This window comes from Lemur catta, chromosome 23, assembly GCF_020740605.2.
Source record: "Lemur catta isolate mLemCat1 chromosome 23, mLemCat1.pri, whole genome shotgun sequence".
In the NCBI taxonomy this organism is placed as follows: domain Eukaryota; kingdom Metazoa; phylum Chordata; class Mammalia; order Primates; family Lemuridae; genus Lemur; species Lemur catta.
The window spans coordinates 18,505,876-18,531,661 of record NC_059150.1 but is presented as its reverse complement, the minus strand read 5'-3'; the positions used below and the strand labels follow the sequence as shown (position 1 = coordinate 18,531,661).

The 25,786-nt window shown below is 41.1% G+C and overlaps 1 protein-coding gene across 1 annotated transcript in view; it reads right to left on the bottom strand.

Moving 5' to 3' along the window:
• Positions 1-526: 526 nt before the first annotated feature.
• The window catches only part of RGSL1 (regulator of G protein signaling like 1), a 52,249-nt gene continuing 26,989 nt past the window's right edge, over positions 527-25,786 (bottom strand). Inside the window, exons 12-23 of the mRNA XM_045536154.1 lie at positions 22,186-22,379; positions 20,689-20,806; positions 20,182-20,296; positions 18,965-19,091; positions 15,637-15,814; positions 12,139-12,277; positions 11,771-11,895; positions 9,519-9,628; positions 7,178-7,270; positions 6,065-6,131; positions 5,034-5,136; positions 527-657 (exon numbers count right to left, since the gene is read on the bottom strand). Coding sequence (XP_045392110.1) covers positions 5,103-5,136; positions 6,065-6,131; positions 7,178-7,270; positions 9,519-9,628; positions 11,771-11,895; positions 12,139-12,277; positions 15,637-15,814; positions 18,965-19,091; positions 20,182-20,296; positions 20,689-20,806; positions 22,186-22,379 — 1,300 coding nt within the window. The 3' untranslated portion in view covers positions 527-657; positions 5,034-5,102. The remainder of the gene's footprint in view (positions 658-5,033; positions 5,137-6,064; positions 6,132-7,177; positions 7,271-9,518; positions 9,629-11,770; positions 11,896-12,138; positions 12,278-15,636; positions 15,815-18,964; positions 19,092-20,181; positions 20,297-20,688; positions 20,807-22,185; positions 22,380-25,786) is intronic.

Below are 25,786 nucleotides of genomic sequence, written 5' to 3'. Positions count from 1 at the left end.
GAGATAGAAATCATCAGCTCCATTTCACACACGGGCTATGGGACTCAGCGAGGTCAAGTCATGTGCGGGCGATCCCAGAGCTGCTGAGGAGAGGAGACGGGATTTAAACCCCGCAGGCCTCGTGGGCAAACGTGAGCTCTGGAGGAAGGGCAGCAGGCCCTCCCGGTCTGGACTCTGGTGGTCAGGGCAGGGCACGGTGTCAAAGCCACTGGCCTGTGATCTTGATCCAGGGTGAGAAGTATCATATCCACTAATCTCTTGAACTGCAAGTGACCTTGGAGGCCTCTGAAGACCCACATACTGTTTCCCTACCCCCCTTTCCTGAAGAGGAGGAGGGCAGGCGCACAGGTAGTGAATGCGACATCCTTTACTCCGCCTGATGACCTGCAGCCCTGGGTGAGGTGTTGGGGTGAGGACGGGCACCCCAAGGGGCTGCACACACCAGCTGCCCCCTCCTCTGGGCGACGCTTGGATCCGTTGGAGGCACTCAAAAAGAGGGACAGACATTTTTTCACACTTCTGTAGAAAGAGGCGAGACTGCGCATCACTCCCGGACACACGTCTGAACAGGCTCTTCTGAAGGCGAAGGCAGGTGTCAGTCTCTCGCTCTTTGTGCTTTCCTCCGCCTCTTTCCGTCACTCTGGTCTGAGCGGGTTCCTAGAAAATAAAAAGTTCCTGAAGCATCAAGAATTATTGGACTATACAAAAATTTCCTAAAGAGAACAGCAGTTGATATTTCTTCTTTATTGAGGCAATCCCAATTTTAACTGATTGCTGAATCGATTTTCTGGTAATAGCACTGTCTACTCGGATTGACTACAAGGTCAGCGGAGGCATAAACTTCACATGCCGTTTTCTCTGCTAGATCGCCAGCACCTGGCACAATTCATGTATTCATGCATTCAGTATGTATTTACAGGGCAACTACTATCTGCATGTCGCTGCGCTAGGTATGATGAAAAATAGGACTTGGCCTCTTCCCTGCAAATGTAGATAGTCTAGTAGGTGAGGCACATATGTGAACCAGTACCTCTAGGAGGGGAGAAACTGTGTCTCAGAAACAAAGAGGAGAGGGTGAGAGGAGGAAGGAGAAGACTAGGAGGCATGGTGGTGTCTGATATCGCCAGGTGCAGAGGAGAAGGATGGGCATTGTAGACAATCATGCTGTTGAAGGATGGAATGCATGGAACAGAGAAAGACATGAACCTGGCTGAGGTCTAATTACCAACGGCCTTGTGTATTCCACTGAGGAACTGAGGTTCTTTCAGGCAAAGAAAAGGAATAAAAGTTTTCACAGTGAGGAAAGGAACAGGTCACATTTGATCTTAGTGTGTGGCATAAAGCAGTGTGCGTCGGGTGTGTGTGGAGAGGGGAGTGAGGAGACCAGGAAGAGGAGGTGGCTTCACAGATCTGGTGACAGAGGACGAGGGCACGGGGAAGGCAGTGCCAGTGGGGACAGAGAGGAGGGTCTGGATGCAAGCGACACTTCCAAGGCAGGATGGGCAGCACGTCCTGCTTCTGCAGCTGAAATGTGGGAGTGAGCTGAGGATGACTCTAAGTTTTCTAGCTTGGAAGACGGGGTTGATCAGAGGAAGGGAATGCAGGAGCCAGTGTTAATGCGGGTATGTTAAATCCACGGTGTTCCATTAGGAACTACGGATTCTATTAGAGGAGAGGCTGGAGCCAGGGATGTCATCCCAGGGGGACAGCGTATGACAGGGAGATGAGTGCGACAGTGGGGCCCTGGGGAGCACTGACATTTAAGGAAAAAGCAGGGGAAGAGTTAAGAAGCCTGAGAAAGGATAGTCAGCAATGTGACAAGAGCAAGAAGAAAGTGGTATTCGCGAGGCTCTAGGAGGCAGGAAACTCATGAGAGGCCCAGATTCCGAGTTTACACATCCTTTCCTAAGGAAGTTGCTCTCAGGACTGGGGTAGGCAGAAGTCACGGTGGCCACCCAGAGATGTCCACACCCTAATCCCTGGAACCTGTGACCATGTTACTTACATGGCAAAAGAAATTTGCCATATGGAATTAAGGTTAAGGACTTTAAAACAGAACCATTATTCTGGATCATCTGGGTGGGCCCTTAAAAGGAGCACTGGGAGGCAGGGGACGATAGAAGAAGAGGTGGGAGAAAATCGAAGGATGAGAGGGACTTGCCCACCACTGCTGGCTCGGGAGGTCCTGAGCCCAGGAATGCAGGTGGCCTCTAGGAGGTGGGAATGGCCGTCAGCTGACAGCCAGCAGGGAGACGAGACCTCAGTCCTACAACTGCAAGGACTGAATTCTGCCAACAACCTGAATGAGCAAGGAACCGGATCCTCTCCTGCAGCCTCCAGAAGGAAACACAGCCCTCCTGACACCTTGGCACCAGCCCAGTGAGATCCGGGTCACACTTCTGACCCACAGAAGTATGAAATGGTAATTTTGTGTTGTTTTAAGCCACTAAGTTTCTGGTAACTTGCTATGGTAGCAATAGAAAACATACAGGGACTAAAGTTGGCCAGGTTCCTTTCCTTGAGCCCTTTCTTGGCCTTTTCCTTAGATGTCAGCGCCCCCTATGGATCTATTTTTGGGACTCTCTGTCTCCCCTCCCATATTTTCTGTCCAAGCTAGATGTGAGACCCAAATCTAATTTCAGGGGAAATACAAAAATTAAAGAAAAGATTGCAATTTGTTGGGCTGTGAGCCAACCTTGCCCCCAGCTAAGATTTGTTTGACCTGTAGTGTTAGAAAAAATTTAAATTTCTCACTCTTTTTCTTTCTTTCCTTCTTTCCTTCCCTCCTTTCTTCCTTCCTTCTTTCCCTCCCTCCTTTCCCTCCTTCTCTTCTTTTTTTCCTAAGTAGATTCTCTGACAACACTGGGTTGGCTGGCTGGAGCTGACTGCCACTGAACCCTTTGAGACATGTTCTCCAATTCACCACAGTCTCTACCACTCCCTGTTGTCTTTCATGGGCTGCTTTACTCATTTATATAACCTGCCTGTGTCCTATAGGTGATTGACTCTGTGACACTAGCTTAAAGCTGGCATTGGAACATGTTAGATCTGGGATCTCTTAAGGGAGAGAGAAACCAGAAAATACAATCAACAAGACTCAATAAAAGATCAGATTTTTTTTTTCTTTTGTAATTCAGGATGGTCCTCGTAAGTGTCATGAGGCCTTTTAAATAACATCTTTGTGCATGTTTGCACACCAGTACAGGAATGTACCCGTGGGTGCATGTGGAGAGAGGGATAATTGAGAAATAAGAAGATGGAGCAAAGACCTCAGTAGCAAATGAGTCAGTTAGACTCTTTCTTTTTCTTAAGTAGGGCCCATCTACTGCCAGCAGCCGGTTCAGCCACGCCCCCTCCAGCGTAGGGTATTCTGGCATGTGACCCTCCATCAGTGTTTCCCTGCCTCCCCGTGGATCGCTCTGCTGCCGGCCTCACATCCTCCGTGGTGCACGCGTGGGGCTCTTGCCTTGTTCCTTTCTCATCAAGCTCTCTCCTGGGACCTCAATTCCAGTAATCAGGCTCTTCTCCATTACTTTCCTGGGATCTTGCTTTAGGTCCGTGCCTGATGTTTAGGAACTGGGATTTGGTTTCATGTCCACTCTTCCATCTATTAATTGAAGTCCCATTATGAAGCTCTAGCCCTGTTAGGGGAGGGCCTTCCTTACACTGATTGCTTTCCTTTCTGGGTCTCTCCTGGGGTCCACGGGTCCTCAGACCTCCTCTAAGTCGTGTCTGCCCACAGCCCTGCTGGGTCTCCTGCAGCCACAGCCCCACCAGGTCATCTTGCAGTCCCAGCTGTTCATGAGCCCTGTTCTGACATTACAACCTTTTCCATCCTTGTGAAAAGTCTGAAATTTGAAAGGATTCTCCCATAAGCCTTCTAGTCCGTCCTTGTTCTGTAGTCCAGAGAGATGACGAGCCAACATCTCCTCAATTATCCCAAGTGGAGAACTCATTGAGGACATTCTTACTGTCATTTTATTCCTGATTTTTTTCAAAGGACAGAAAATGGGCCTAGTCACTTAAAATTATGGCAACAGTTTAGGCCTTTAGGTCAAAAACTTTACAAAGAATCTCTTTGTCTACTAGTTGGCAAATCAACAGAACTCTAGGGAAGAACTATTCCTTTCATGCATAAAAAGATGCATAAATGGGCTGGGGGTGGTGGCTCACACCTGTAATCCTAGCACTCTGGGAGGCCGAGGTGGGAGGATTGATTGAGGCCAGGAGTTCCAGACCAGCCTGAGCAAGAGCAAGACCCCGTCTCTACTAAAAATAGAAAAAATGAGCTGGGCATGGTGGTGCATGCCTTCAGTCCCAGCTACTTGGGAGGCTGAGGCAGGAGGATCGCTTGAGCCCAGGAGTTTGAGGTTGCAGTGAGCTGTGATGACACCACTGCACTATGATAGCAACAGAGCAAGACTCTGTCTCAAAAAAAAAAAAAAAAAAAGGTGCATAGATGGTTACCACAGAACAGGAACAGCACAAAGTAAGAAGTGGTGTACTCTAGTCCAGAATCTTCCATTTACTACCTAGAAATCTTGGAAAATCATTAACCCTCTCTGTGTGTCAGTTTCCTCATCTGTTTAAAAATAAATGACTTCTGACAATGGTTGCTCACAGGGTTCTTTAGAGGACACGCTAAGACAATGGGTGTGAGTCATTGTCCACGTGGGAGATCCGAGCAGGAAAAGACCCATCGGTCACTGCTCATGGTAACAGCACCTGGCTCCCTATAGTGTTCAATGATGTCTACACCCATTTGTCATGGGAGTCGTCAACAACCCAAGCCAGGATTCGCACAAGGCCACACAGCTGCAGAGTGAGACCTAGAGCCCAGGTCTCCTGACCCAACCCCCTGTGGAAAGACCATCTCCAGCGGGACCCCCAGGCTCAGGGAGGGCAGAAGTGTTTCCTTCCATGCCCTGCCCATGTCTTACCCATCACAGTCCGCTCCTGCCCTATCTGGGCTGTCACCCATCCCCCTTCCTGATCTTTCCAGGGCAGATGGTGCCGGGCATTTCATTTCTTACCAGAGAAAGTTCTGTCAGTGTTAGGAGGCTTCTGAGGGATGATTTGCCTCTGTTGGGGGCCTGACTTGATTACTTCTCCTTTTTGTTGGTGGGTACTTTTTGCCTGAAAGGAGAGAGAATAGCCAGTTAGCACAATGGCAATGAGGTCTCTCAAGCTGCACTCTCTGCTGGTTTGTTGCTGTCATTTCCTTTAGGGGTGGCAACAGCCCAGACTGAAACCTTTTGCCTTCAGGATAGGGCTTCTCACTTTCTTCCCCAACAGCTTGTAGCCTCTGAAGCCATGCATTGCCTTTCCAGTGTAAAGAGATTCAAAGAACCTGGATGGTCTTCCAGGCACCAGCACTGGCAAATGATACCTGGGTGGCTCCAGCTCTCTGTTGGAAGGACAGGCCTGCAAGCAGATCTGAGAAGGCGAGATGATGACTAATGAGGAAACCAGCCTGCCATTCTCAGAGGCTGCTGTCTGTAACCTTGGCCTTCACACAACTCTTTGACACTCCTCAGCTGCACTTTCCATGACTCCTGTGGATCCTCCCAGAGCCCTAACTGAGCATCAGTCTTACTCTGATGCTTGTGCAGAGGTGAGTTTGGCTGAATCAGATTTTAACAGGCTCACATTCTTTCTGTTCTTATTGCCAATATCCTGCCAAGCAGACCAGCAGCTCCCTTTTCTTTCTCACCTTGCACACCTTACTCTGAAGGGCTAGAGTATTTGGGAAGCTGGTAATAAAAAATAGTCTGAGACACTCTTCTACCAGCAATAGTGTTCTGCTGGAAGGTGGGGCAGGGACTCCAACTTCCTAAAAGTGCCTGTCCTAGTTGGAGGTGAGCAGGAACCTTCAGAGAGAAACCCCTCCCTAACTGCCCCAACTACAGGCCCTTCTAGAGGCAGAAAGCTCAATTTCTTGGTTCTACATGCCGAGGAGAGTCAGGATGTGTAGCTAGGTCCTGGGAAGTTTATCCCGTCTCCCATGATGCACTTGGACATAGCAGCTCTGAACGGAAGATGAGGATTTCTGGCCCATGCCTACCCCTGGACAGGATACAGCTGCACACTAGATAGCACACCTCTTGGCTGGGTAAGGTTGCTTGATGAAGCTAAAGACAAATACAGAGAAAAACTGCGTCAGAACTCATGATACAGAGAGAGGACCTTCAGCCTGGGGAAGACCATCCCAGGAGGGCTTCCAGGCTCACCTCAAAGGAAGGGATTGGGAAAGGGGAGGTAAAACAGTGATGCCCCAGGGATGTTTGGGAGACCTGGTTTGTATGCTGCAGTTACTTTTTGTTCCAGGAGACATAGCATCTGGATGCAAAGGCCATGATGCCAACCATATAAACCAAAGGAAGTAAAATAAGGAGATTAGGCCAGATGAACACTAGAATCACAGATTTTAATGGATCACGGGCAGTGTTCCATAGTGGCCTCCTCCATTAGGTACCAAGGAAACATATACAAAGGGATAGGTCAGTCAAGGTGGTGTTTCATGCCTATGATAAGCAGAAAACCAGTATTCCCAACATCTTCCCCAAATAGAAACTGACAATTGGGGTCAAAAGGAAAGGTTTCTTGGGAGAGACCATGTGGAGACAAAGGCAGGGTTAGTGCTAGGGAGTAGGTTGACTTCTTGAGGCTGAAAATAGCAAAGAAAAAGAATATAAAGTGGCCTCACTATGGGAGTCTAGAACCATAGGGTTTGTTACAGGGATGGGATCAGTGGCAGGAGGTATGGGATGGTACTGTTCAAGCCAGCAAGTGGCCTCCGTGGGAAGGGGAAGTAACAACTGGGACATTATGGTGGTCTTTTAATAAAAATCACGCATCATGCCTGGAAATGGACACAGGAGTCAGCAGAGATATGAAGAAGCTTAAGGCATCTGCTTTCCAACGGCTATAAAAGCATCAAGAAGATATAATTATTCAGATGAAAGCTACACACAGAGCTCTGGAAAAAGGTCAGGAGACCCACTTTTTACCTCCACTCTACCCCTCACAAGCTGTGTGATCTTGAGCAAGTCATTTCACATTTTGGGAGTCTCAGTCTCCTCATGATCAATAAGGAGATTAGCCAAGCTGGCCTTACAGTCACCTTCTAATAGAGTAGCGGCCTTTTGCTATCAGTGGGGATCCAACTCCAACTCACAATTTGGGATTGGAGTTGTCCCTCCTTCCCGCTGTTGAGGCAACAACCACTCAACACCTCTGACCAAGGTGAACCTTAAGATGGCCTGGTCTCCTGCGGAAAGAAGAAGGAAAGCATTGAAAACCCTTGTGGCAACTCCCAATGAAATCTTTCTAAGTGAGCCAGAAAGTTCTTATGTAACATGCTGTAGATTATAGGATGTTAGCGACAGAACATTACCTAAATCCAAACGTTTGTATCTGAGATACTATGGTTTGAATGTCCCCTACAAAACTCATTTTGAAATTTAATTGCCAATGAGATGGTGTGAAGAGGTGGGACCATTAAGAGGTGATAAGGCCATGAGGGCTCGGCTTTTATGAATTGATTAATGTCATTGTGACAGGAGTGGGTTTGTTATTGTGAGAGTGTATTGTTATGAAAGCAGGTTTGGCCCTCTCTTTCTCTCTTGCTCGTGCTCTTCTTGCCCTTCCACCTTTCAGCAGGGATGACACAGCATGAGGGCCCTCACCAGATGCTGTTGCCATGCTTTTGGACTTCCCAGTCTGTAGAATGATGAGCCAAATAAACTTGTCTTTATAAATTACCCAGTTTCAGGTATTCTGTCATAGCAGCACAAAATAGACTAAGACATGGGATTAGGGGTCTGAGGCTGAGAGAGGGGAGCAAGATGCTTGAGGTCCCTCAGATCACAGTTGCTAACTCTCCAGGCCTGGAACCGTAACCCCTTAATTCATGGCATCCTTCTTCTGTCTTCCTCATTCTGACATCAGAAAAAATTGGGGGATTTAATTCCCTGGAACTCGACTATAGGAACTAAACCAAAAGCTGGACACTCTTTTGCTACCACTAAGGACCATTTTCTCATTCCTCTAAATGAGTATTAGTTACTTGCCCTATCTGTTTTCCTCTCCTTTTTCTCTTATCTCCTCCTCTTTTTCCATCCTCACTCCCATCCTAAATAAGCCCTCCCCCGCCCAGGGACAAGCTGTTCCCTGTTCAGATGGATTTAGAGGGTGGGGTGCTTGTTCATCAAAGCTGGCTTGGGGGCAGTGGTATGTATCTAGGAAAATGGACACAAGAATCAAGCAAGTTTGAGTGAATCAAGAGAATGTTCAGCTCCATTGTGCCATAGTTAGTTGTTTTTAATACTGTTCTATCTCCATATTTTTTTCCAATGCTGGTCCTGTCCCCAGATGCTCAGACCTGTTGTCTTTGGTTTCCAGAATTTCCCACTGAGAGACACCCAGCCTTGCCCTCACCAGGCACAGCCTGGTCCATGCTTCTCCCTCTTGTTAAAATTCCCTCTTGCTCAAGTACCAATCGCAGCTCTATCTTGTATCAGGAAAGGAACTGGCCTTAATGACTTTGTGCTAAGAAAACACATATACAGTCATGCATCACTTAATGACGGGTATATGTTCTGAGAAATGCATTGTTAGGTGATTTTGTCATTGCACAAACATCATACAGTGTCCTTATATAAACCTAGATGGTATAGCCTACTGCACACCTAGGTTATATGGTATAGCCTATTGTTCCTAGACGACAAACCTGTACAACATGTTACCGTACTGAATACTGTAGCAACTGTAACACCATGGTATTTGTGTATCTAAACATATCTAAACATAGAAAAGAGAGTAAAAATACAATATTATAATCTTATGGCACCACCATCATACATGTGGTTTGTCATTGACCAAAATATCATTACATGCTACATAACTGTATTTTTATATGTATTTTTATAAATGTGTATACGCATACATGTACATATTTAATTTTCATATTAATTATGTGGTATATAAACAATAAATATATATAAATCCCTCCTATTTATACCACAGAGATAACCCTATTAACATTTTAATCTTTATTTCTAAGTTTTTCTATGCTTTCACAAAAATTACGTATGTACAGAAATATGTATATTTATCACATTAAAACTGTACTTTATATCCAGTTTTTTATGTTTTCATTTAACACTATAAAATACATGCTTTTCAAATGGAGTTTTATGGAGAGAGTTGAAGCAGGCAGTGAAGCGAGTCTCCACCTCCAGGTACCCACCACGTGGACTGGGACAGACATGCCCAGAGATGTCCTGGGATCTGCAGCTGGGAGCAGCACTTGGGTGGGCTGCCCTCTCAGTGCCAGCCACAGATGAGATCTACTTTACCCAGAGTGCACCTGTTTCCCTGAGGGCCAAGTTCATGAGCTGTCTGCTGTGCCAGTAAGCACCCCTGGGGAGTCTCCAAGTTGGCCCTTTGGGCCCTTGCTTTTCCCTCACAAGTCTCAGTTGCTAGAGAATGGGGCAGTGGGTCCTGGTGGAGCTCACCTGCAGTAGAATGAGGGTACTTGTACGTCGTCTTGGGAGGACTTATTTTCTCCTTGAACTTCTTCCCCCTGTACTGTAAGTAAGAGCGGGTTGCCTTCCAGGAACAAAACCTGTGAGAAGAATGCTTCTGATCACGGGGGGAGACTACCGGTGGAGGGGACTAGAAAATGAACACAGGGGGAACCAGGCTGGGGCCAGTCCTCACAGAGAGTGTGGGGTGTCCAACAGAGAAGAGGAGGACATTCTGGCATTGGAGTACTGCCTGTCGGAGGCCCTTCTTTTGAGGCTCCCACAAGCATGGTTGGTATGTTGGGACATCCTTCTGGAACCACTGAATGGGGTCTGTAAAGAATGTGCTATCCCCAGGCCTGGGGTAGGGTTAAACCCTAGGGGATGCCCAAGTATCAGACTATAAGATCCCTATCTAACCCCACCTAGTGCAGCCAGAGCGTCCAACTGGTCTCCTCTCATGTCCTGATCCTTGCTTTCTATCCTGCCCTTTACTGACAGCCTCGACCCCCTCACCCTACTCCCAACGGGTTTTTCTCTGGAATAGACCCTGGTTTCTCATGTGAACTCAGACTCGTGTAACCTGAGATAATATATGTAAACATAGTTTGCACAACGTAAATATCTCTGTAAGTGTGTAGGAAAGCAAGTAAAAAATAACTGCATGAGGATCAGGGATCCAAAACTTTCCCAAAGTACCTATAACCTTTCTAAACACATTTAGGGACAGCTGAACACTGACTCAAGCCAGGAGAAGCGTATGTATCTCAGAGCTCCCTGATTCCTCTAAAGAGAAATTCTCACAATGAATTTCTATTTAGTCCTGGTTAGGAGGACTAGAATTAAGTGCTAGATAACGATTAGTGTTCTAAAGGCTAAACTGCTTATCTTAAACTTAGACTTAAGTATTTATTTTAATTCTGTATCAAATAACCTATCATTTTAGAGATTTTAAAATAAAGGTTGGCAATTGGTAAGCAACCTTTATACACTTCTAACTTAATAAACTAACATTTTCTGTTGGACAGGGGAACCCCTGAGATCTGGAATCACTTGATAATTTAAGTATCCTGATTAACCTTGTCTGAGAAAATTTCAGTGCCCTCTGGCCCCTACCATCCAATGCATTGCCATTTACCATGTGAAAGATGTGAGCTGGAGCTGTGGTAGATAGCTAGGGTAGGAATAAATAACCAGCTGGGAGAACTTAAGCCAGTCTCTTAGCCCAAACCTTGACAAGACTGTTTAGGAACCATTGACCACAGATTGCTTTGATCTGCAGATATTTTGCTTATTTCATTTTTGTTTTTTGGCCTTTGCAGGTTCCTAACCATGTTTTAGTCTTGAGTTAATTGCCACATTTGGCACTTTAACCTTGGGAGAGATGACACTTTGAATTTCTAGCTCCTCTTGAAAATTGGTATATCTAGCAACTGTGCCCCCTCAGTGGTAATTATGGGAATTTGGGCCTAACAGAGCAAAACACTTTTTTTTTTTTTTTTTTTTTTTTGAGACAGAGTGTCGCTTTGTTGCCTGGGCTAGAGTGAGTGCCATGGCGTCAGCCTAGCTTACAGCAACCTCAAACTCCTGGGCTTAAGGTATCATACTGCCTCAGCCTCCCGAGTGGCTGGGACTACAGGCATGCACCACCATGCCCGGCTAATTTTTTCTATATATATTTTTAGTTGTCCAGATAATTTATTTCTATTTTTTTTTTTTTTTAGTAGAGACGGGGTCTCACTCAGGCTGGTCTCGAACTCCTGACCTCGAGCGATCCACCCGCCTCGGCCTCCCAGAGGGCTAGGATTACAGGCGTGAGCCACAGTGCCCGGCCAAAACACTTTCAACTTTCTTCCTTCATGAGGCTCCTTAAGCACAAGCAGTTGTGTTAACCTTGACAGCATTTCTTCCAAAGTGGCTGTGGTTTACCCTTGCCCTTAGGTGAGAAACCTAGGCCTAAGAAAACCTCACATCCTTGTTCCAATCAAGCACAAGAAGAGGTGAGGTGGGAAACCAGGCATTCTCGTTCCCAGTCTTACTCTGCTGTCCATTTTCTGATTCAGTATTTAGTGTTCTGTGTGAGGGATGGAGAGTAGTGAGTAGGATAAGCAAATACCATCTTAGTTCTCCCACAAAACTGGAAACTATGAAACAAGGGGTTACAGGAAGATAGAAAACTCTCTAAAAGGCTAACTGTGTTTTTAACCTGATGCGGCATTCATCGAATAAGAAGAGATAGTTACCTTTTCCAGAAGTACATGATGGTGGGGAAGATAGTCATGATAGACCCATGGAAGATGCTCCGATCCAGATGGCCCTCTGTGATGGCAGCAAGGATGGCATCCTTCTGGGACTCAGGGATATTCACCTACTCACAGAGTGGGAGTCTGTCACTGGCAGAGGCTCCAAGGAAGGCAGAAAACCTCTCTTGGTCCTCAGGACCCTCAAGACCACCTCCTCTCCAAAAAGCAGAAGCTTTTCATGGGGTTGCTAGGTAAAGGACATCTAGTTGGTCCAGTACTTAGGAGTTATCTGACAATTAGCTTTCAGCGTCCCTGTTGGGGAAATGTTTTTTGGCTAAAGGACAGAGTGGACTGGAAGTCCCCCTTACCCTCAACTTTGGCGGGATGTCAGAATGCAGGTAGAGCTTTACAATAATGTTAATTTTGGACCGCATGAGGATCACATCATTCTTGTTGTATGCTCGGTTGACCTGCAGCATGTGAGCTGAACTCACCAACTCATTAAACCTAAAAAAGAGGTGTTAAGCAGGAAGTCAGCAAGGAGAAAATGAAAGCAGTGACTAGATAGGGCACCTGGCCCAGACTTCTTTCTGGCCTAAAAAAGGCAGGGCCAGTTCTGGGCCAGGTTGTGTCTTCATTCATTCAATTATAATTTATCCACGGGCAAATATTGAGCACCTACCATATGTCAGATAACATGTTAAGTGTGCCTTCAAGTGTATTTCTTCACCACAAATGCCCTCATTTATCCTACCCTCCCTTCTTTACCCATTCTGGCCCTATAGCATTTTCACCTCTGTTGACTTCAAGGCCTAAGGGATATCTTGCTCTTTCTTCTTCTGTGAGGATCTGAGGTAAGCCCTGAGATACAGGTAGGTACCACTCATGGAGAACACTTTAGGCAATGGGAGGAGGTTTGGACTTTACTCCAGTGGTAATTGGAAGCCACTAGAACATTTTAGGCAGGAGAGTGATATAGTCTGGTTTACATTTTTAATAGGCTACTCTGGTTGTTATACAAAAAATAGTTTGTAGAGGGCAAGCGAGGAAGCAGAGGTGAGGTGGTGGGAATTGGAGCAGCAGCAGGTGAGGCTGTTCACTCTGACTGCTCTCTCTCTCTCTGCTCCCCTCTGCCTCCCCTTTACATAATTTATTATCTGACTAACCCCTACTTACTCTCCAAAATTCAGCTTAGGTGACCTGTCTCCCAAGAAACCATACCTGAGGACCTACAGTTGTCTAAATGCAAACTGGAAAGGAATAAGTCAAATTAGCCTTGTTCATGGATGACTTGGTATTATACTCAGAAAATCCTAAAGACTTCACCAAAAAACTGTTAGAACTTATAAATGAATTCTGTAAAGTTGCAGGACACAAAATCAACATACAAAAATCATTGGTGTTATGTACGCCAATAATGAACAATATGAAAAAGAAAAACTAAGAAAGCAATCTCATTTATAATAGCTACAAAGAATATAAAATACCTAGGAATTAATTTAATCAAAGAAGTAAAAGATTTACATAAGGAAAATACTGATGAAAGAAATTGAAAAGCACACACACAAAAATAAAAAGCTATTCCATGCTCATGGATTGGAAGAATTGTTAAAATGTCAATACTATCCTAAGTAATTTATAAATTCAATGCAAGCCCTATCAAAATACCAATGACATTCTTCACAGAAATAGGAAAGACAATTCTAAAATGCATATGGACCACAAAAGACCCAGAATAGCCAAAGCCATCCTGAGCAAAAAAAAAAAAAAATCTGGAGGCATCACACTACCTCACTTTGAAATATACTATAAAGCTATAGTAACCAAATCAACATAGTACTGGCATAAAAACAGACACATAGACCAATAGAACAGAACAGAGAACCCGATATAATTCCATGTGTTTACAGCCAACTTATTTTTGACAAAGGTGTCAAGAACATACAATGAGAAAGGACAGTCTCTTCAATAAATGATGCTGGGAGAACTAGATATCCATATGCAGAAGAATGAAACTAGACCCCTATCTCTCATCATATACAAAAATCAAATCAAAATGGATTAAAGACTTAAATCTAAAACCTGAAACTATGAAAGTATTAGAAGGAAACATTGGGGAAATATTCCTGGACATTGGTTTGGGAAAAGAATTTTTGTGTAAAAAATGTAGGCAACAAAAGCAAAAATAGACAAATGGTATTACATCAAGCTAAAAAGCTTCTGCACAGCAAAGGAAACAATCAACAAAGTGAGTAGATAACTCATAGACTGGGAGAAAATATTTGCAGACTATCCATCTGGCAAGGGATTAATAACCAGAATATATAAGGAGCTCAAATAAGCTCAATAACACAAAAACAAATAATCCAATTGAAAAATGGGCAAAACATCTGAATAGACATTTCTCAAGTGAAGACATACAAATAGCCAACAGGTATGTGTAAAAATGTTCAACTCTCTCTCTTTCTGAAGATCACAAATCATAAGAGAAATGCAAATCAAAACTACAAGGAGATATCATCTCGCCCCAGTTAAAATGACTTTTATCAAAAAGACAGGCAATAAGGAATGCTAGTGAGGATGTGGAGAAAGAGGAACCCTTGTACACTGTTGGTGGGAATGTAAATTAGTACAGCCACTATGGAAAACAGTATGGTGGTTCCTCAAAAAACTGAAAATAGAACTACTATATGATCCAGCAATCCCAATACTGAATATACATTCAAAGGAAAGGAAATCAGGATATGGAGGAAATATCTGCACTCTCATGTTTGCCGCAGCACTATTCACAATAGCCAAAATGGAATCAACCTAAGTGCCCATCAGTGGATGAATGGATAAAGGAAATATGGCATATATACACAATGGAATATTATTCAGCCATAAAAAAGAATGAAATACTGCCATTTGCAGTAACATGGATAGAACTTGAGGTCATTGTGTTAAGTGAAATAAGCCAAACACAGAAAGACAAATATCGCATTTTCTCACTCAGATGTGGGAGCTAAAAAAGGTGGATCTTATGAAGACAGAGAGTAAACTGGTGGTTACCAGAGGCCAAGAAAGGTAGAGGGAAAAGGGGATTAAGAGAGTTTGATAAATGAGTAAAAATATTCAGTTAGATAAAAGAAATAAGACCTAGTGTTTGATAGATCAATTGGGTGACTATAGTTAACAATAATCTACTGTATATTTCTAAATAGCCAGAAGAGAATAATTTGAATGTTTTTAGCACAAAGAAAAATTAAAAGTTTAAGGCGATGGATATCCTACTATCCTGATTTTATATTTACACATTATATGGATGTATCAAAATATCACTTGTGCTATGAAAATATATACATCTATTACGTATCAATTAAGAAAAAATTAATAGACAGCACTTTGGGTACAACTTATATAAGAAAAATATATGGACCTTCCATTGTGGATTGACTTTGGCTTTACATCAAAAGGTTGACAAGTGAATGAGTATAAATTAATATGTTTTGACTTAAAAATATCTGTTTAACATCATATGCACATAATTTTTGTTATTATAATTCTTAACTGAAGAGCTATTGGTCCAATAGTGCTACATAAGAGGATTTCTTCCATATTTATAAATAATGGAGAAAAAAGTGCTCCACTTCCTGGGAATAAGTAGTGCATTTCAACATTGGAAACTCCAGAATACTGAAGAGCTTTTAGGACCCAAAGAAAAGAATGGTGGAAATTGACAGAGTGACAGTTTTCAGTAGAATTTTCAGAAGGACACTCCTGCTTGGCAGAGCTACACCACTGTGCCTCTTACAGGACAAGCCAGTCTTTGCTAGGCAGCACTAAGGATGAAAAGCCATGAGACAAAAGAGAGATGGGAAACTTACTTCTCCATTTCAGAAAAGAAATTTATATCATTGACTGCAAAGTTAATGATGATAACCCTGTGGGCAAATATACGGCGCTTTATAAGGGTTATGTCTCCATTCTCTTGTTCTGCACTCCGGACATTTGCGGAAGTTGAGGCTGGGCGTCCTGAAATGTTAGATGGCGAAGTGGAGAAATCTGAGAAAGAAAGAGGAAGGAATTACAATCTGGTTTGATCAAGTCACTCTTAAGCCTATAGCCTTCAACCTGGGCATAACAAAAATGAAGACAGGAAACTGTGGGCCCATCATTTGGGCCTATCGAAGTAGTTACTCCCTACTACTGGGCTCAGCCTTTTACTTAGATTTGGAGGACTGCTGAAAAAGCCATCTGCTCAGATGGCATGACAACGCATACAAAAAAAATCAACTGAGCAATGAAGGGGATGTTTTCCTGGTGCTTGTCTAATGGAAAGATAATCACACTGTAGTTACGCCAGTCCCTAAGGTTTCTGCAGAGACTGTGAAAACTGAATATGCAGATGTGACCTTCAAAATGGAGTGTGTGGTTCTGACGATGCTTGGGAATAGATTGTGTGTTGTGCACCTGTGTTTTGACTGCAACCCATCACATGAGGTCTGGTGTGGAATTTTCCACTTGTGGCATCATATCAGTGCTCAAAAAGTTTTGGATTCTGGAGCATTTTGGATTTTGGATTGTTGGATTAGGGATGTTCAACCTGTATACTCAAAGTGGTATAATAGCACTTGAAGGTAGACTGTGCTAAGTTAAAGATGTTTACTATGAACCATAAAGCAACCAATAAAATAACAAAATAAAGAGTAATTGCTAAGAAGACAACAAAGGAGATCAAATGGAATCATAAAAAAATATTCAGTCCAAACAAAGGCAGCAAAAGAAGAAAAAGGAAAGTAAGTACAGATGGGATAAATAGAAAACAAGTAGTAAGATGATAGACTTAAACCTAACAGTATCAATAATCACATAAAATGTAAATGATCTAAATATCCTCATTAAAAGGCTAAAGTTGTCAGGCTTTTTTTTTTTTTTTCTTTAAAGCAAGACCCAACTATATGCTGTCTATGGAAAAGCACTTTAAATGTAAGGCACAAATAGGTCATAAATGAAGGAATGGAAAAATATATGCATGATAAAACTAATCAAAAGAAATATGGAGTGACTATTTTATCTTATTTTTATTTCAGAATATTGACTATTTTAATATCAAAGTAAATTTAGAGAAAGGAATATTACCAAAGATAAAGAAGGTTCTTTCATAATAATAAATGGGTCAATTAATAGGAAGACATAACACTCCTAAATGTTCATGACCCTCACAATAGAGCTTCAAAATACATAAAGTAAAAACTAATATAACTGCAAGGAGAAATAGATAAATCCACAATTATAGAGATTTCACTATCCTTCTCTAAAACATTAATAGAACAAGTAGACACAAAAGTAGACTCAAACAACGTTATCAGTCAACATGATCTAACTTTAGAGTACTACACTCACCAATGGCAGAATATGTATGTTTTCCAAACGCACATGGAAGATTTACAAAGACAGACCATATTTTGAGCCATAAAATGTGTCAATAAATTTAAGGGAGTGAGCTCATAGAAAGCATGTTCTACAGAACTACAATGGAATTAAATTAGAAATAAAAAGAAGATATCTGGGAAATCCATGTTTAGTTTTTATTTGAAAACTAAATAACATACTTTTAGATAACACATGAGTCAAGGAAGATATCAAAAGGACAATTAGAAAATATTTTGAACTGAATATAAGTGAAAATACAATGTATCTGAATTTGCAGGATGTCATTAATTTGAGAGAACAAAATTAGAGTACTTACACTACCTCTTTCCAAGCTTTATTATAAAGCTATAGTGATCAAGACAGTATCAGTATAAAGATAGACACACATATCAATGAAAAAGAATATAAAGCACATAAATAGACCCAATTCATTTTTTACTATAAAGCTTCTAGAAGAAAATGTAGGGGAAAATCTTATTAACATTGGGTTAGGCAAAGATTCTTAAATAGGACAAAAGATGCACAAACTTTAGAAGAAAAAATTGATAAAATTAACTTCACCAAAACTAAAAACTTCTCCTCTTCAAAAGACACAGTTAAGAAAATAAAAAAGCAAGCTACCAACTGGGAGAAAATATTGGCAAAACATGCATCCGTCAAAGAATGTAACCACATTATGTAAAGAATTCATATAACTCAATAACAAGATGACAAATAAATCAATTTTTAAAATGGGCAGGAGATTTGGACAGACATTTCATGAAAAATTACACTACGTGGATGGCAACTGAGCACATGAACCGATGCTCAACACCATTAGTCATTAGCCAAAATAAAAGTTGAACTATAATGAAGTAGAGTGACATGAACTCTAGAATGGCTAAAATAAAAAAGACTGGTAATACCAAATGTTTGTGAGAATGGGGAGCAACTGAAACTTTTTTACGATGATGGTGAAAATGCAAAAATGGGATAGTCACTTTGGAAAACAGTCTGGCAATTTCTTATAAAGTTAACACACACTTACCACATAACCCAGCAATTCTATTCCTAGGTATTTACCCAAGAGAAGTAACATACATCCACCCAAAGACTTGTACTTTAATATTCATAGAAGCTTTATGCATAATAGCTGCAAAGTGGAAACAACCCAAATACCTATCAGTTGGTGAATGCAGTTGAATAAATCCATACAATGGACACTTTATGGCAGTCAAAAACAACAAGGCAGATTTATGTATACTGACATAAAATGATGTCCAAGATATATTATTAAGCGAAAAAAGCAAGTTACAAATAGAGCATATGGCATCAATTTTATGGGAAAAAATAAACATTAAGATATATATAAAAAAATAATCATAAGGTAGTTTACAAAGCATTAACAATGTTCTCTCTTGAGGGATTTTCACTTCTACACTATATATTCCTGTAATTTTTATTACCTCTTTATTAAAAGTGTGTTAATTTTATAAGCAGAAAAATTTTTAAAGACAAAATCGGACAACATAAGGAGACAGTTTTGTAAAATGTGAGATCTTGCGGTGCCTTATTAGATTAAACATGCTCTACCCTTGCAAAGGGTTTTGGATTTATTATTGTTGTTCCCTGAGCAAAGGCTACTGCGCTTGGCTTTGCATGCAGGACCTGGGATTTTTGCTAGACTCTAGGCTGCCACTGGCATGACATAAATCAATAAGCTTTGCAGCTTCTAATCTAGGCTAACCCTGGTGGCTAAAATATCAACAGGGAATGGGAGTAAACAGGGAAATGACTTACTTTCTTTATTGTGCATTTCCAGGTGAAGATAGTTTTCAAATTCCTGGCGTTTACTAGGATTCAACATAAATCTGCGGTACTTGCAAAAGCTCTTGATAAAGCTGACTATTTTCAGCCAGCCCCTCTTCTGGGGAAAGAAAGAGGAATGTGACACATTCATTAATATAGCTGCTGTTCACTGAGAGTGTACCATGTGCCAAAACCTGGCATTCATTACATTTAATCTTCGCAACACCTCTCTAAAGGAACAATCTTATCTAAGAGCAACAGGAAGGCCTGAAATTAAAACCAAGTGTCCTGGCTCTGGGTACAGTATTCTTTCTAATATTCTGTATGATAATTCATGGTGCCCTGACATGGAGTTGATTCATATATGAAGAAAATACAGAGGAGAAAGGAGACAGCAACACACTTTCATCCCTGGAGTATCGGATCAATGGGCTTAGGCTTTATTTTCGGACGTATCTTAGTATCATCTTTGGAGTCAGATAGAGCTGGGCTCAAATTGTTCTGATACTAACCAACTCTAAAACACACTGAGCAAGTGCTTATTTAAGGACACATGTATTTTTTTTTTCTCAAACCATATGAGGAGACTTTCCTGAGTAACATTCCTGACTCCTCTTTCTTCCCTCTTTCTCTCCTCACATGGGAGAAAGAATGAGCTGGACAATTGGTAAGTTTGAAAGGTGGAAGTGGACACACTCTGTTCTCAGCCCTTTGCATTCACTCTTTGGGATTTGCTTGTCTGTGGGTCGCTTCTTTCAGATCTGCCCCTTTGCATATAGCAGGGACTCACTCGCCTGGCAAGTGGAGGCCTGAGTTGTTCTGCACGCCAGTGGTTATACGTGTTAGTCTAATTTGGATGCAGAAAGGACCAGCAAACCCCTTAGTTTCACTGCCAATCCATGTCCTCCAAATTAGCTTTCAGCAGTAAAAAAACACTGACATTTTGCTCTCCACGTATCCAACCTATTACTCCATTGCTTCTAATGACAGGCAGAGAAGAAAGGGACTTCCTCAAATTCCCAGGGTAACAATTTCTCTGAGCCTCAGATGCCTCCTTTGCAAAATAAGGATTGAAAAATCTACCCTCGAAGAGTAGCTGTTTTGGTGATTAAACAGGCTAACAGTGAAAATCTTTTGTATGGTAGACAATGCCTAGACAGTGGTTTTCTTGTCTCTGATACCTTGTTTTCACTTTCTTCCTCACTGACCTGGGAGTCATGTAGGTGAACTGCTACTGTCTTGGAGGGCTTCCTAGGTGAAGTTGGTATTTGAGGTTCCAACTCCTGAGAGCAAGGTGGAAACAGTTCTTGGTAATCTTTAAACCTGCCAGAGGGAGACTGATAATATCAAAGAAGGGAAAAACCTGGCACATAAAAGATAACAGTCAAGGTAAACCTACCTCGGCTTTTGGAGGAAGTTTCAGTGGAAATCAGGGAATGGTAAAATAATTAAAAAAAAATACTCTTCTTGCTGTATCAATCCTTTGTTAATGTCAGCCTATCCTCCTGATCAATACTGTATTGTTCCTTGTTAAGGCCAATGAATAGAAATGTGTGTGTGTATGTGCATAGTTAGGTTCAGGATAAGTTTGTCTTTTTCACAGAGGCTCTGGCAATGAGCTATGGAAATAGATTATGAGACCCTTGATTAGTTCGATTTTCAGAAGCCAGTGAGCAACTCCAGAAAGAATCCTTGCCTTCGCTGAGCATACTCACCACTTTTCTTCCACCGACCTCATGACATAGCCCTGGAGCATTAACAACATGGTCGTGGTGATATGACGCATGCGAGCGGTTTCTTTGACCATAGGGGCATCACACTGCAGTATTTCTTCTAGAAAATGCGGGAGGGAGAGAAAAAACCCACCATCCTCATCTACCATTTTTGAGGTAGCTGATGGGATGTTTTTTTCATCCTAGAGTCTCACAGCCCCCTATTCTCTTTCTGGCTAGACTCTGAGCCCTCCACAATTTGTCTGAAAATCTCCAAAGCATATTTGGAATGTTAATGTGCAAGTGTATTTGTAGATCAAACACTTTCCTGGTTTAGTTCCATCCAAATTTAAAAGATGAGTTCTTAAAGGGAAAGAACGTTTTAAAGGGCTCATTTCTAAAGTTGGTTTGAAATTTTTGATTTAGGGAAAGAGCAGAAGAATGAAGGATTCAAGTTAAATTGCTGGAGCAGATGAGGAATCCAAGATTACAAATAAGTATCCTACAGGCAATATAGTTCTCCAGGGTGTTCAGAGACTGTTGTGTTCATTAACGACACTTGAAAACTAACAAAGGCTAGGATGGGGTACTCCTCTTTCTCCTATAGGTCGCTCAAAATGATGTACAGAAGTACACATGCTGAAATTCAACAAATAAATATTTCTACCAATAAAGATTTGCTTATTTTACCTCTTTCTTTATTCATAAAATTTATACCCTTATCTTGGTCTAATATAAGCAAAAACCAAACATGCAATAACTCCATCTGTTCACCTGTGACAAAAGAGCAGGCTCTATATTCATTGCTTTGCTGTAGATTTGTTTACCCCCAGGATGCATTCATGCTCACCCCCTTTTGTTTTCATCTAGAATTAAAGGTTAGCACTTTACTTGCAACTGCTGCTTTTGGCCAAGATGCATTTACGTGGGCCATATTTACCCTCCTGCCTTAGGCAAGAAAATAAGACACAACTTATGAAACAAAGATTTTCAAGCCTACGGTCTCCTTCCTCCTACAACTCTCTTCATAATCCATGGGAGGTGGACACTCCACCTTTGCATACAGCTAACCCTCGCTTTTGTATCTTACTCCAGCCTAGTTAATTTGATGGTCAAATGGCTTGAGTGGGATTCAAGTTCCACCAACTGAATAAGTTAACTTCTCTGTGTTTCAATTTCTTTATTGGTAAAATGGAGCTTTTATCCATATATTACAGAGATTAAATAAAAGTCTGTTTTGATAATTAAATAAAATTAATGAGAGGTTGTATGTGAAAGTATCTTGCACTTGGCTTCTTTTATTAGTATTAAGATTTTGGATTTATTATTGTTGTTCTCTGCTTTCACCATCCCTCTTAATCTTTGTCTCAATACCGCCTCATGTCACCACTGCTCTGTCCTGCTCTCTCCCGGGTCTCACGTGAGTCAAGCTATTTCCCAGACTATTCTCCCAAGACACTAAAGGGAGAAGGAAACAGGACCAGGAGAAGGGATGCATACCAGGAGAGAGTTTGCTGTGGAAGAAAGTCTTCATTACATTTTCCATAAGAGACTTATAAGTCTTCTCATTGGTTTCCATGCTGATCTTGTGTGCGGCTATCAGGAATTGCAATGGGCTTTCAGCCTTCCGTTCTTTGAGGAACTCCTTGAAGTACTCCAAGTGCTGTGTATTTAGGAGGACTTCTGTCAAGTTTCTGGAAAACAAGAAAGTGTCTTTGGTAGAGAGACAGGGATAATGACTCTGGCTTCTGTTCCAGTTAGGGAATAGGGGAGGGCATCTCCCAGGCTATAGGGCCTTTACCCATGTGTGAGATAAATTGGTTAAATCGGTGTATATCTTTGGAGATGAACTTGAATTTTTATGTGTCCTCCTTAAGCTTGGTCCAATCACTTGATAACCCCAATGGAGGAGGGGATATTGTATTTTAAAGCGGATAATGTTTTTCAAAGGAACTCTCTTTTACATTATGGATTCAAAACAACTCCTAATTGGCAGTTATTTCTTTGAGGTAGAGCATGACCAGTCAGCAGTTATTGACTAATATTTCTAAATTTCCTTTGCTGATTTCTTCTTTCACTGCTCCTTGAATATTAGTGCCCCTAAGATTTCCTCCTCAATCCTCTGTCCTTTTGCCTTAGGATTTTTTATGGGTAATCCATGCCTCCTCTATGTTTTTAATTTTCATTGATACAAGAAAGTGGTTTCAAATGTCATTGATATGGTAAAACTATATCTCCAGTTCTGATGAGCTTTACCTCTAAATTCCAACTGACCACTGAACCTCATCTTTATGTCATAGTTATTATTTAAACTTTTCTGCACATACCCACTTGACCAACTTGTTCTTCCTTTATATACGTATTTCATTAACTGTGTTAGATATAGGTTTTTAATAGATGTCCTTTATCAGGATGAGACAGTTCCCTTCTATTCTAATTTTATTGAGAGTTTTTATCAAAAATGTGTGATGGATATTGTAAAAGGCTGAATAGTATTCCATGATATATATGTCACATATTTTCTTTATCCATTCTGCTGGTGGACACACAGGTTGATTCCATTATCTTGACTATTGTGTATAGTGTTGCAATAAACATGGTGACACAGATGTCTCTCTGGTTTAATGATTTTCTTTCCTTGGGAAAAATTCCCAGTAGTGGGACTGCTGGATCATATGGTTGTTCTATTTTTAGTTTTTTGGAGACCTCCCTACTGTTCTCCATAGTGGCTGTACTAGTTTGCAGTCCTATGGACAGTATATATGAGTTCCCTTTTATCCATATCCTTTTCAGCATTTGTTATTTTTTGTCTTTTTGATAATAGCCATCCTAACCAGAGTGAGATGATAATTCGTTGTAGTTTTAAAATTCACACAACTATTTCTGTCATGCATTGCTCCAACAAATCCCAAATAATCCTCAATGCCATTTAATCAATGCAAATTCCTTAATAATTTACTCACTAACTTTTATTTTTCTGCTGTTGAGATGTTTCAGTTCCTTGTATACTCTGGATATTAATCACCTGTCAGGTGGGGAGTTTGTAAATATTTTTTCCTACTCTGTAGGTTGTCTTTTTACTCTGATTGTATCCTTTGCTGTGCAGAAACTCTTTAATTTTATATAATCCCATTTGTTTATTTTTTACTTTTGCTGCCTATGCTTTTGAGGTCTTATTCATAAAATCTTTTCTCAGACCAACATCCTGAAGCATTCCCCCATGTTTTCTCCCAGTAGTTTTATTGTTTGTGGTCTTACATTTAGGTCTTTGATCCATTTTAAGTTGATTATTGTATAGGTTGAGACATGGGGTTCTAGTTTTGTTTTTTTTTTGAGACAGAGTCTCACTCTGTTGCCGAGGCTAAAGTGCCATGGCATCAGCCCAGCTCACAGCAACCTCAAACTCCTGGGCTCAAGTGATCCTTTTGCCTCAGCCTCCCGGGTAGCTGGGACTACAGGCACACACCACCATTCCCTGGCTAATTTTTTTCTATTTTTAGTTGTTTGGCTAATTTCTTTCTATTTTTAGTAGAGATGGAGTCTCGCTCTTGCTCAGGCTGGTCTCGAACTCCCGAGCTCAAGCAATCCTCCTGCCTCGGCCTCCCAGAGTGCTAGGATTACAGGCATGAGCCACTGCGTGGGGTTCTAGTTTCAAATCTTTGATCTATTTTGAGTTGAGTTTTGTATAGTTGAGATGTGGAGTTCTAGTTTCAGTCTTCTGCCTATGGATAACGAGTTTTCCCAGCACTATTTACTGAAAAGACTATCCTTTCCCCAGTGAGTGTTCTTGGCACCTTTGTCAAAAAAAACAGTTGGCTATTGATAAATGTATTAATTTCTGGGCTCTCTATTCTGTTTCATCAGTCTATGTGTCTGTTTTTATGCCACTACCATGCTGTTTTTGTTTCTATAGCTTATAGTATATTCTGAAGTCTGGTAGTATAATACCTCTGGCTTTGTTCTTTTTGTTGAGGATTTCTTTGGCTATTTGGGGTCTTTTGTGGTTCCATACAGAGTTTAGGATTATTTTTTATTGTATTTCTGTGAAGAATGTCATTGGTATTTTGATGGGATTGCATTGAATCTGTAGATTGCTTTGGGTAGTATATTTCCAAGTATTTGAATGCTGCCTTTATATTAATGAGTTATTATCTTTGTGTCATTTCTTCAACTTGTGGGTAGAATTTAGCCCTATCCACAAAATGTTCCCATTTTTTTGCAATTGAATTCCTACATGTAGTTCAGGGCCCTTTCTGATATTTTAACTTTTCATAATCCTCACTTAAAATTTCTTTCTCCTTCTACAATACTCTCATAGTATAATAATTAGCCAATATTTTATCATAACATTTTAAGGTTAGCCTTGTGTTTTATTTAGGTATGTATTAGATTAAGGGCAAGGACTATGTCTTATTTTTCTATCATTAGCACTCACAGAATGTCTGGGACACAGTATATAATCAATAACTGTTTATTACATTGAATGAAAGCTATAGACAAGGTTTAAGAAAATTGCAACTGTAGTATCCCTAGGCCATTCTGTTGTGGTCTTAACTGAAGTCATGAAACTGGACTCTATAACCCTGCATATTTCCTCTGGAATTTAATGATCTTATGAATATGTGATTTAGAAAAGACTTCTATGATATTCATGCTCGACTAAATTGGAAACTAGGTATTTCTATAGACATGGTGGAGAACAGTGAGTAGTACCAATGGGAACAGCAAAAGGAATAAATGATTGAACCTCAGGGAATAATTTCAGTTACTTGAAGTGGAGGAAGATCTATCTAGAGTGTTTAGAAGAGACAGAAGACTTGTCACCCTCAATGAATGTTATCAGTAACTGAAAACATTTTTGTGAGAGTTTTTTTCTATGAAAAATATTCTGCCAGAGACTTTGACTACCAAATTTGTATGTACTACTACATTCTTATCATTTAAAAGAGGACTTTTCATATAGCTAGCTATTAACAGATAATAACTGAATAGAAATGAATAAATGATTGAATGAATGGCATGGCTTATAAGAACATTACAGTCAAGTCAAAAAGGCAGAAAACATACCTAAAAAGTAAAGAGCAGTAAAAAGTAGTACATA